The 13067-nt window shown below is 60.5% G+C and overlaps 1 protein-coding gene across 4 annotated transcripts in view; it reads right to left on the reverse strand.

The window, feature by feature from the left end:
- Positions 1-1977: 1977 nt before the first annotated feature.
- Positions 1978-13067, reverse strand: part of NUP214 (nucleoporin 214) — a 35541-nt gene continuing 24451 nt past the window's right edge. For all 4 annotated transcript variants that reach the window (XM_072125614.1, XM_072125613.1, XM_072125612.1 and 1 more), the window contains 4 exons: positions 3751-3922; positions 3416-3585; positions 3305-3329; positions 1978-2138 (listed from right to left, as the gene is read on the reverse strand). In XM_072125614.1, coding sequence (XP_071981715.1) covers positions 2102-2138; positions 3305-3329; positions 3416-3585; positions 3751-3922 — 404 coding nt within the window. In that variant the 3' untranslated portion in view covers positions 1978-2101. The remainder of the gene's footprint in view (positions 2139-3304; positions 3330-3415; positions 3586-3750; positions 3923-13067) is intronic.

The raw sequence follows: 13067 nt of genomic DNA on the forward strand, positions 1-13067 counted from the left end.
CTATCACTACTAGGGGTGACTGTCCTATACCATGGCTCCCACATCATCACACCAGCAGGGGGCAGTGTGTCCTCCTATCACTACTAGGGGTGACTGTCCTATACCATGGCCCCACATCATCACACCAGCAGGGGGCAGTGTCCTCCTATCACTACTAGGGGTGACTGTCCTATACCATGGCCCCACATCATCACACCAGCAGGGGGCAGTGTGTCCTCCTATCACTACTAGGGGTGACTGTCCTATACCATGGCCCCCACATCATCACACCAGCAGGGGGCAGTGTGTTCTCCTATCACTGCTAGGGGTGACTGTCCTATACCATGGCCCCCACATCATCACACCAGCAGGGGGCAGTGTCCTCCTATCACTACTAGGGGTGACTGTCCTATACCATGGCTCCCACATCATCACACCAGCAGGGGGCAGTGTGTCCTCCTATCACTACTAGGGGTGACTGTCCTATACCATGGCCCCACATCATCACACCAGCAGGGGGCAGTGTCCTCCTATCACTACTAGGGGTGACTGTCCTATACCATGGCCCCACATCATCACACCAGCAGGGGGCAGTGTGTCCTCCTATCACTACTAGGGGTGACTGTCCTATACCATGGCCCCCACATCATCACACCAGCAGGGGGCAGTGTGTTCTCCTATCACTGCTAGGGGTGACTGTCCTATACCATGGCTCCCACATCATCACACCAGCAGGGGGCAGTGTCCTCCTATCACTACTAGGGGTGACTGTCCTATACCATGGCTCCCACATCATCACACCAGCAGGGGGCAGTGTGTCCTCCTATCACTACTAGGGGTGACTGTCCTATACCATGGCCCCACATCATCACACCAGCAGGGGGCAGTGTCCTCCTATCACTACTAGGGGTGACTGTCCTATACCATGGCCCCACATCATCACACCAGCAGGGGGCAATGTCCTCCTATCACTACTAGGGGTGACTGTCCTATACCATGGCCCCCACATCATCACACCAGCAGGGGGCAGTGTGTCCTCCTATCACTACTAGGGGTGACTGTCCTATACCATGGCCCCACATCATCACACCAGCAGGGGGCAGTGTCCTCCTATCACTACTAGGGGTGACTGTCCTATACCATGGCTCCCACATCATCACACCAGCAGGGGGCAGTGTGTCCTCCTATCACTACTAGGGGTGACTGTCCTATACCATGGCCCCACATCATCACACCAGCAGGGGGCAGTGTCCTCCTATCACTACTAGGGGTGACTGTCCTATACCATGGCCCCACATCATCACACCAGCAGGGGGCAGTGTGTCCTCCTATCACTACTAGGGGTGACTGTCCTATACCATGGCCCCCACATCATCACACCAGCAGGGGGCAGTGTGTCCTCCTATCACTACTAGGGGTGACTGTCCTATACCATGGCACCCACATCATCACACCAGCAGGGGGCAGTGTGTCCTCCTATCACTACTAGGGGTGACTGTCCTATACCATGGCCCCCCACATCATCACACCAGCAGGGGGCAATGTCCTCCTATCACTACTAGGGGTGACTGTCCTATACCATGGCCCCCACATCATCACACCAGCAGGGGGCAGTGTCCTCCTATCACTACTAGGGGTGACTGTCCTATACCATGGCCCCCACATCATCACACCAGCAGGGGGCAGTGTGTCTATACTGTACGGGGTACCCCCTTCTAGGATCCCTCACCACCTTTAAGTTAAAGTCCAGTAACCCCCACACAACCCCCCCCATTTATGTGGCTGCTGGGGGTCTCCATATACTATTGGTCTATGGAATATTATTACCCTCCCCTATAACATACCACGGGCAGCAGAGATCTGCACAGAAATGAATGGGCACCCGGCTGGTCTCTCCTAAAATGGCAGAAGTCATGGGAGGGGGGCGACAGCTAGAGGGGATGAGGCCGAGACTGTGCGGCCCCTTCATAAGCCGGACGCTGCACAAGACGCAACCAAGACATTTCCAGAAGCGTTTATTGATGGGCACGGGAAGGAATCAGTAAAACACGTTGTGATAAATGGGTGAGAGAAGCCGCCAGGCGGGCGCTGGTCATCATCAGGGGGCAGCGGCCGCCTCCTCTCAGCCCCTCCAGCCTCCTCCGAATGTCGATGAAGACCTGCAGGAAACAATAGTGAGGCTTCATGGGGCAATCACAGGGCAGGGGCCAGGGGGGCCAGGCTACGGGCAGGGGGCCAGGCTACGGGCAGGGGGCCAGGCTACGGGCAGGGGGCCAGGCTACGGGCAGGGGGCCAGGCTACGGGCAGGGGGCCAGGCTACGGGCAGGGGGCCAGGCTACGGGCAGGGGGCCAGGCTACGGGCAGGGGGCCAGGCTACGGGCAGGGGGCCAGGCTACGGGCAGGGGGCCAGGCTACGGGCAGGGGGCCAGGCTACGGGGCAGGGGGCCAGGCTACGGGGCAGGGGCCAGGCTACGGGGCAGGGGCCAGGCTACGGGGCAGGGGCCAGGCTACGGGCAGGGGCCAGGCTACGGGCAGGGGCCAGGCTACGGGCAGGGGGCCAGGCTACGGGGCAGGGGCCAGGCTACGGGGCAGGGGCCAGGCTACGGGGCAGGGGCCAGGCTACGGGCAGGGGCCAGGCTACGGGCAGGGGCCAGGCTACGGGCAGGGGCCAGGCTATGGGGCAGGGGGCCAGGCTATGGGGCAGGGGGCCAGGCTATGGGGCAGGGGCCAGGCTACGGGCAGGGGGCCAGGCTACGGGGCAGGGGCCAGGCTACGGGGCAGGGGCCAGGCTACGGGGCAGGGGCCAGGCTACGGGCAGGGGCCAGGCTACGGGGCAGGGGCCAGGCTATGGGGCAGGGGCCAGGCTACGGGCAGGGGCCAGGCTACGGGCAGGGGCCAGGCTATGGGGCAGGGGGCCAGGCTACGGGCAGGGGCCAGGCTATGGGGCAGGGGGCCAGGCTACGGGGCAGGGGCCAGGCTACGGGGCAGGGGCCAGGCTACGGGCAGGGGCCAGGCTACGGGCAGGGGCCAGGCTACGGGCAGGGGCCAGGCTACGGGGCAGGGGCCAGGCTACGGGGCAGGGGCCAGGCTACGGGGCAGGGGCCAGGCTACGGGCAGGGGCCAGGCTACGGGCAGGGGCCAGGCTATGGGCAGGGGCCAGGCTATGGGGCAGGGGGCCAGGCTATGGGGCAGGGGCCAGGCTATGGGGCAGGGGGCCAGGCTACGGGGCAGGGGCCAGGCTACGGGGCAGGGGCCAGGCTACGGGCAGGGGCCAGGCTACGGGCAGGGGCCAGGCTATGGGCAGTGCCCATCTGAGAACACTTACTGGTTTGTAGAGCCGAATGAGAAACCTGCAAGAAAAAGCCACACGGTCACCATCAGACGCTGAGGAATGGGGCGACACACGAGAGACGTGGGTGGGGGGTGGGCGACCTACCTCCGCTGCTTCCAGGCGCAGCTGCATTGTTACCACCAGAGGCAAACATGAAGCCGCTGCTCTGACCACCAAAGCCGGGGTTCTGCTGGGACAGAGCGCCAAAGGAAGGGGGGTTTTGGTTGGCCAGACTGCCAAATGTGGCACCACCACCACCTCCGCCGCTGCCAAACCTGCAAATAGAGGGAGGGGGGTAACTGGTACAGCGCCTGCCACTGCCATGGTGGGGCCAGCAGGGGGCGCTCTATACTGAGAGGCCGAGGCCCGAGATGTAGACCTGCACCAGGCGTTACCCGGGACCCCACAGACAGATATCATAGTACAAAACGTGTTCTTACCCGAATCCTCCAGTGCTCGCGGCCGCTGTACCGTCACCGAACACTTTGCCACTAGTCGAGCCCAGAGGGCTAGTAAAGCTTTGGGCTGTGCCGAATGTTGGCGCCCCTCCAAAACCAGGGGATCCCCCAAAGGTTGGAGGGCTGCCGAACACCGGAGCAGCACCTAACCCACCTGAGCAAAACAGGGGCAAGAAAGGGAGACACAAGGGGATAAACATCACATGCAAGTAATAAGACAGCAGCAGTAATACAATGCAGCAAGACACAGCGCAGCATGTACCCCCGGGGGTAATACAGACACAGCGCAGCATGTACAGGGCCCGGGGGTAATACAGACACAGCGCAGCATGTACCCCCGGGGGTAATACAGACACAGCGCAGCATGTACCCCCGGGGGTAATACAGACACAGCGCAGCATGTACAGGGCCGGGGGGTAATACAGACACAGCGCAGCATGTACAGGGCCGGGGGGTAATACAGACACAGCGCAGCATGTACAGGGCCCGGGGGTAATACAGACACAGCGCAGCATGTACAGGGCCCGGGGGTAATACAGACACAGCGCAGCATGTACAGGGCCCGGGGGTAATACAGACACAGCGCAGCATGTACAGGGCCCGGGGGTAATACAGACACAGCGCAGCATGTACAGGGCCAGGGGGTAATACAGACACAGCGCAGCATGTACAGGGCCCGGGGGTAATACAGACACAGCGCAGCATGTACAGGGCCCGGGGGTAATACAGACACAGCGCAGCATGTACAGGGCCCGGGGGTAATACAGACACAGCGCAGCATGTACAGGGCCAGGGGGTAATACAGACAAAGCGCAGCATGTACAGGGCCCGGGGGTAATACAGACACAGCGCAGCATGTACAGGGCCAGGGGGTAATACAGACACCGCACAGCATGTACAGGGCCGGGGGGTAATACAGACACAGCGCAGCATGTACCCCCGGGGGTAATACAGACACCGCACAGCATGTACAGGGCCGGGGGGTAATACAGACACCGCACAGCATGTACAGGGCCAGGGGGTAATACAGACACAGCGCAGCATGTACAGGGCCGGGGGTAATACAGACACAGCGATGCATGTACAGGGCCGGGGGGTAATACAGACACAGCGCAGCATGTACAGGGCCGGGGGGTAATACAGACACCGCACAGCATGTACAGGGCCGGGGGGTAATACAGACACAGCGCAGCATGTACAGGGCCGGGGGGTAATACAGACACAGCGCAGCATGTACAGGGCCCGGGGGTAATACAGACACAGCGCAGCATGTACAGGGCCCGGGGGTAATACAGACACAGCGCAGCATGTACAGGGCCCGGGGGTAATACAGACACAGCGCAGCATGTACAGGGCCCGGGGGTAATACAGACACAGCGCAGCATGTACAGGGCCAGGGGGTAATACAGACACAGCGCAGCATGTACAGGGCCCGGGGGTAATACAGACACAGCGCAGCATGTACAGGGCCCGGGGGTAATACAGACACAGCGCAGCATGTACAGGGCCCGGGGGTAATACAGACACAGCGCAGCATGTACAGGGCCAGGGGGTAATACAGACAAAGCGCAGCATGTACAGGGCCCGGGGGTAATACAGACACAGCGCAGCATGTACAGGGCCAGGGGGTAATACAGACACCGCACAGCATGTACAGGGCCGGGGGGTAATACAGACACAGCGCAGCATGTACCCCCGGGGGTAATACAGACACCGCACAGCATGTACAGGGCCGGGGGGTAATACAGACACCGCACAGCATGTACAGGGCCAGGGGGTAATACAGACACAGCGCAGCATGTACAGGGCCGGGGGTAATACAGACACAGCGATGCATGTACAGGGCCGGGGGGTAATACAGACACAGCGCAGCATGTACAGGGCCGGGGGGTAATACAGACACCGCACAGCATGTACAGGGCCGGGGGGTAATACAGACACAGCGCAGCATGTACAGGGCCGGGGGGTAATACAGACACAGCGCAGCATGTACAGGGCCCGGGGGTAATACAGACACAGCGCAGCATGTACAGGGCCGGGGGTAATACAGACACAGCGCAGCATGTACAGGGCCGGGGGGTAATACAGACACAGCGCAGCATGTACAGGGCCCGGGGGTAATACAGACACAGCGCAGCATGTACCCCCGGGGGTAATACAGACACAGCGCAGCATGTACAGGGCCGGGGGGTAATACAGACACAGCGCAGCATGTACCCCCGGGGGTAATACAGACACAGCGCAGCATGTACAGGGCCGGGGGGTAATACAGACACAGCGCAGCATGTACAGGGCCCGGGGGTAATACAGACACAGCGCAGCATGTACAGGGCCCGGGGGTAATACAGACACAGCGCAGCATGTACAGGGCCCAGGGGTAATACAGACACAGCGCAGCATGTACAGGGCCCGGGGGTAATACAGACACAGCGCAGCATGTACAGGGCCCGGGGGTAATACAGACACAGCGCAGCATGTACAGGGCCAGGGGGTAATACAGACACAGCGCAGCATGTACAGGGCCCGGGGGTAATACAGACACAGCGCAGCATGTACAGGGCCCGGGGGTAATACAGACACAGCGCAGCATGTACAGGGCCCGGGGGTAATACAGACACAGCGCAGCATGTACAGGGCCAGGGGGTAATACAGACAAAGCGCAGCATGTACAGGGCCCGGGGGTAATACAGACACAGCGCAGCATGTACAGGGCCAGGGGGTAATACAGACACCGCACAGCATGTACAGGGCCGGGGGGTAATACAGACACAGCGCAGCATGTACCCCCGGGGGTAATACAGACACCGCACAGCATGTACAGGGCCGGGGGGTAATACAGACACCGCACAGCATGTACAGGGCCAGGGGGTAATACAGACACAGCGCAGCATGTACAGGGCCGGGGGTAATACAGACACAGCGATGCATGTACAGGGCCGGGGGGTAATACAGACACAGCGCAGCATGTACAGGGCCGGGGGGTAATACAGACACCGCACAGCATGTACAGGGCCGGGGGGTAATACAGACACAGCGCAGCATGTACAGGGCCGGGGGGTAATACAGACACAGCGCAGCATGTACAGGGCCCGGGGGTAATACAGACACAGCGCAGCATGTACAGGGCCGGGGGTAATACAGACACAGCGCAGCATGTACAGGGCCGGGGGGTAATACAGACACAGCGCAGCATGTACAGGGCCCGGGGGTAATACAGACACAGCGCAGCATGTACAGGGCCCGGGGGTAATACAGACACAGCGCAGCATGTACAGGGCCGGGGGGTAACACAGACACAGCGCAGCATGTACAGGGCCGGGGGGTAATACAGACACCGCACAGCATGTACAGGGCCGGGGGGTAATACAGACACAGCGCAGCATGTACAGGGCCCGGGGGTAATACAGACACAGCGCAGCATGTAAGGGCCCGGGGGTAATACAGACACAGCGCAGCATGTACAGGGCCAGGGGGTAATACAGACACCGCACAGCATGTACAGGGCCGGGGGGTAATACAGACACAGCGCAGCATGTACCCCCGGGGGTAATACAGACACAGCGCAGCATGTACAGGGCCGGGGGGTAATACAGACACCGCACAGCATGTACAGGGCCAGGGGGTAATACAGACACAGCGCAGCATGTACAGGGCCGGGGGTAATACAGACACAGCGATGCATGTACAGGGCCGGGGGGTAATACAGACACAGCGCAGCATGTACAGGGCCGGGGGTAATACAGACACAGGCAGCATGTACAGGGCCCGGGGGTAATACAGACACAGCGCAGCATGTACAGGGCCGGGGGTAATACAGACACCGCACAGCATGTACAGGGCCGGGGGGTAATACAGACAAAGCGCAGCATGTACAGGGCCGGGGGGTAATACAGACACAGCGCAGCATGTACCCCCGGGGGTAATACAGACACAGCGCAGCATGTACAGGGCCGGGGGGTAATACAGACACAGCGCAGCATGTACAGGGCCCGGGGGTAATACAGACACAGCGCAGCATGTACAGGGCCCGGGGGTAATACAGACACAGCGCAGCATGTACAGGGCCCGGGGGTAATACAGACACAGCGCAGCATGTACAGGGCCGGGGGTAATACAGACACAGCGCAGCATGTACAGGGCCGGGGGGTAATACAGACACAGCGCAGCATGTACAGGGCCGGGGGGTAATACAGACACAGCGCAGCATGTACAGGGCCCGGGGGTAATACAGACACAGCGCAGCATGTACAGGGCCGGGGGGTAATACAGACACAGCGCAGCATGTACAGGGCCGGGGGGTAATACAGACACAGCGCAGCATGTACAGGGCCCGGGGGTAATACAGACACAGCGCAGCATGTACAGGGCCCGGGGGTAATACAGACACAGCGCAGCATGTACAGGGCCCGGGGGTAATACAGACACAGCGCAGCATGTACAGGGCCCGGGGGTAATACAGACACAGCGCAGCATGTACAGGGCCAGGGGGTAATACAGACACAGCGCAGCATGTACAGGGCCCGGGGGTAATACAGACACAGCGCAGCATGTACAGGGCCAGGGGGTAATACAGACACCGCACAGCATGTACAGGGCCGGGGGGTAATACAGACACAGCGCAGCATGTACCCCGGGGGTAATACAGACACAGCGCAGCATGTACAGGGCCGGGGGGTAATACAGACACCGCACAGCATGTACAGGGCCAGGGGGTAATACAGACACAGCGCAGCATGTACAGGGCCGGGGGGTAATACAGACACAGCGCAGCATGTACAGGGCCCGGGGGTAATACAGACACAGCGCAGCATGTACAGGGCCCGGGGGTAATACAGACACAGCGCAGCATGTACAGGGCCCGGGGGTAATACAGACACAGCGCAGCATGTACAGGGCCAGGGGGTAATACAGACACCGCACAGCATGTACAGGGCCGGGGGGTAATACAGACACAGCGCAGCATGTACCCCCGGGGGTAATACAGACACAGCGCAGCATGTACAGGGCCGGGGGTAATACAGACACAGCGCAGCATGTACAGGGCCGGGGGGTAATACAGACACAGCGCAGCATGTACAGGGCCGGGGGTAATACAGACACAGCGCAGCATGTACAGGGCCGGGGGTAATACAGACACAGCGCAGCATGTACAGGGCCGGGGGTAATACAGACACAGCGATGCATGTACAGGGCCGGGGGGTAATACAGACACAGCGCAGCATGTACAGGGCCGGGGGGTAATACAGACACAGCGCAGCATGTACCCCCGGGGGTAATACAGACACAGCGCAGCATGTACAGGGCCGGGGTAATACAGACACAGCGCAGCATGTACAGGGCCGGGGGGTAATACAGACACAGCGCAGCATGTACAGGGCCGGGGGTAATACAGACACAGCGCAGCATGTACAGGGCCGGGGGGTAATACAGACACAGCGCAGCATGTACAGGGCCGGGGGTAATACAGACACAGCGATGCATGTACAGGGCCGGGGGGTAATACAGACACAGCGCAGCATGTACAGGGCCGGGGGGTAATACAGACACCGCACAGCATGTACAGGGCCGGGGGGTAATACAGACACAGCGCAGCATGTACAGGGCCGGGGGGTAATACAGACACAGCGCAGCATGTACCCCCGGGGGTAATACAGACACAGCGCAGCATGTACAGGGCCGGGGGTAATACAGACACAGCGCAGCATGTACAGGGCCGGGGGGTAATACAGACACAGCGCAGCATGTACAGGGCCCGGGGGTAATACAGACACAGCGCAGCATGTACAGGGCCCGGGGGTAATACAGACACAGCGCAGCATGTACAGGGCCGGGGGTAATACAGACACAGCGCAGCATGTACAGGGCCGGGGGGTAATACAGACACCGCACAGCATGTACAGGGCCGGGGGGTAATACAGACACAGCGCAGCATGTACAGGGCCGGGGGGTAATACAGACACAGCGCAGCATGTACCCCGGGGGTAATACAGACACAGCGCAGCATGTACAGGGCCGGGGGTAATACAGACACAGCGCAGCATGTACAGGGCCGGGGGGTAATACAGACACAGCGCAGCATGTACAGGGCCCGGGGGTAATACAGACACAGCGCAGCATGTACAGGGCCCGGGGTAATACAGACACAGCGCAGCATGTACAGGGCCAGGGGGTAATACAGACACAGCGCAGCATGTACAGGGCCGGGGGTAATACAGACACAGCGCAGCATGTACAGGGCTGGGGGTAATACAGACACAGCGCAGCATGTACAGGGCCAGGGGGTAATACAGACACAGCGCAGCATGTACAGGGCCGGGGGGTAATACAGACACAGCGCAGCATGTACAGGGCCCGGGGGTAATACAGACACAGCGCAGCATGTACAGGGCCGGGGGGTAATACAGACACAGCGCAGCATGTACAGGGCCGGGGGTAATACAGACACAGCGCAGCATGTACAGGGCCGGGGGTAATACAGACACAGCGCAGCATGTACAGGGCCGGGGGTAATACAGACACAGCGCAGCATGTACAGGGCCCGGGGGTAATACAGACACAGCGCAGCATGTACAGGGCCCGGGGGTAATACAGACACAGCGCAGCATGTACAGGGCCCGGGGGTAATACAGACACAGCGCAGCATGTACGCCCGGGGGTAATACAGACACAGCGCAGCATGTACAGGGCCGGGGGTAATACAGACACAGCGCAGCATGTACAGGGCCCGGGGGTAATACAGACACAGCGCAGCATGTACAGGGCCGGGGGTAATACAGACACAGCGCAGCATGTACAGGGCCCGGGGGTAATACAGACACAGCGCAGCATGTACAGGGCCAGGGGGTAATACAGACACAGCGCAGCATGTACAGGGCCCGGGGGTAATACAGACACAGCGCAGCATGTACAGGGCCCGGGGGGTAATACAGACACAGCGCAGCATGTACAGGGCCGGGGGTAATACAGACACAGCGCAGCATGTACAGGGCCAGGGGGTAATACAGACACAGCGCAGCATGTACAGGGCCCGGGGGTAATACAGACACAGCGCAGCATGTACAGGGCCGGGAGTAATACAGACACAGCGCAGCATGTACAGGGCCCGGGGGTAATACAGACACAGCGCAGCATGTACAGGGCCGGGGGTAATACAGACACAGCGCAGCATGTACAGGGCCCGGGGGTAATACAGACACAGCGCAGCATGTACAGGGCCCGGGGGTAATACAGACACAGCGCAGCATGTACAGGGCCAGGGGTAATACAGACACAGCGCAGCATGTACAGGGCCGGGGTAATACAGACACAGCGCAGCATGTACAGGGCCGGGGGTAATACAGACACAGCGCAGCATGTACAGGGCCGGGGGGTAATACAGACACAGCGCAGCATGTACAGGGCCAGGGGGTAATACAGACACACGCGCAGCATGTACAGGGCCGGGGGTAATACAGACACAGCACAGCATGTACAGGGCCGGGGGGTAATACAGACACAGCGCAGCATGTACAGGGCCGGGGGTAATACAGACACCGCACAGCATGTACAGGGCCCGGGGTAATACAGACACAGCGCAGCATGTACAGGGCCCGGGGGTAATACAGACACAGCGCAGCATGTACAGGGCCAGGGGGTAATACAGACACAGCGCAGCATGTACAGGGCCCGGGGGTAATACAGACACAGCGCAGCATGTACAGGGCCCGGGGGTAATACAGACACAGCGCAGCATGTACAGGGCCAGGGGGTAATACAGACACAGCGCAGCATGTACAGGGCCGGGGGTAATACAGACACAGCGCAGCATGTACAGGGCCGGGGGTAATACAGACACAGCGCAGCATGTACAGGGCCGGGGGTAATACAGACACAGCGCAGCATGTACAGGGCCCGGGGGTAATACAGACACAGCGCAGCATGTACAGGGGCCGGGGTAATACAGACACAGCGCAGCATGTACAGGGCCAGGGGGTAATACAGACACAGCGCAGCATGTACAGGGCCAGGGGGTAATACAGACAAAGCGCAGCATGTACAGGGCCGGGGTAATACAGACACAGCGCAGCATGTACAGGGCCGGGGGTAATACAGACACAGCGCAGCATGTACAGGGCCGGGGGTAATACAGACACCGCACAGCATGTACAGGGCCGGGGGTAATACAGACACAGCGCAGCATGTACAGGGCCCGGGGGTAATACAGACACCGCACAGCATGTACAGGGCCGGGGGTAATACAGACACAGCGCAGCATGTACAGGGCCGGGGGTAATACAGACACAGCGCAGCATGTACAGGGCCGGGGGTAATACAGACACAGCGCAGCATGTACAGGGCCCGGGGGTAATACAGACACAGCGCAGCATGTACAGGCCCGGGGGTAATACAGACACAGCGCAGCATGTACAGGGCCCGGGGGTAATACAGACACAGCGCAGCATGTACAGGGCCAGGGGGTAATACAGACACAGCGCAGCATGTACAGGGCCAGGGGGTAATACAGACACAGCGCAGCATGTACAGGGCCGGGGGTAATACAGACACAGCGCAGCATGTACAGGGCCGGGGGGTAATACAGACACAGCGCAGCATGTACAGGGCCGGGGGGTAATACAGACACAGCGCAGCATGTACAGGGCCGGGGGTAATACAGACACCGCACAGCATGTACAGGGCCAGGGGGTAATACAGACACAGCGCAGCATGTACAGGGCCGGGGGTAATACAGACACAGCGCAGCATGTACAGGGCCGGGGGTAATACAGACACAGCGCAGCATGTACAGGGCCCGGGGGTAATACAGACACAGCGCAGCATGTACAGGGCCCGGGGGTAATACAGACACAGCGCAGCATGTACAGGGCCCGGGGGTAATACAGACACAGCGCAGCATGTACAGGGCCGGGGGTAATACAGACACAGCGCAGCATGTACCCCCGGGGGTAATACAGACACAGCGCAGCATGTACAGGGCCCAGGGGGTAATACAGACACAGCGCAGCATGTACAGGGCCGGGGGTAATACAGACACAGCGCAGCATGTACAGGGCCGGGGGTAATACAGACACAGCGCAGCATGTACAGGGCCGGGGGTAATACAGACACAGCGCATGTACAGGGCCGGGGGGTAATACAGACACAGCGCAGCATGTACAGGGCCGGGGGGTAATACAGACACAGCGCAGCATGTACAGGGCCGGGGGGTAATACAGACACAGCGCAGCATGTACAGGGCCGGGGGTAATACAGACACAGCGCAGCATGTACAGGGCCCGGGGGGTAATACAGACACAGCGCAG

Source organism: Engystomops pustulosus, chromosome 9 (assembly GCF_040894005.1).
Source record: "Engystomops pustulosus chromosome 9, aEngPut4.maternal, whole genome shotgun sequence".
NCBI lineage: Eukaryota > Metazoa > Chordata > Amphibia > Anura > Leptodactylidae > Engystomops > Engystomops pustulosus.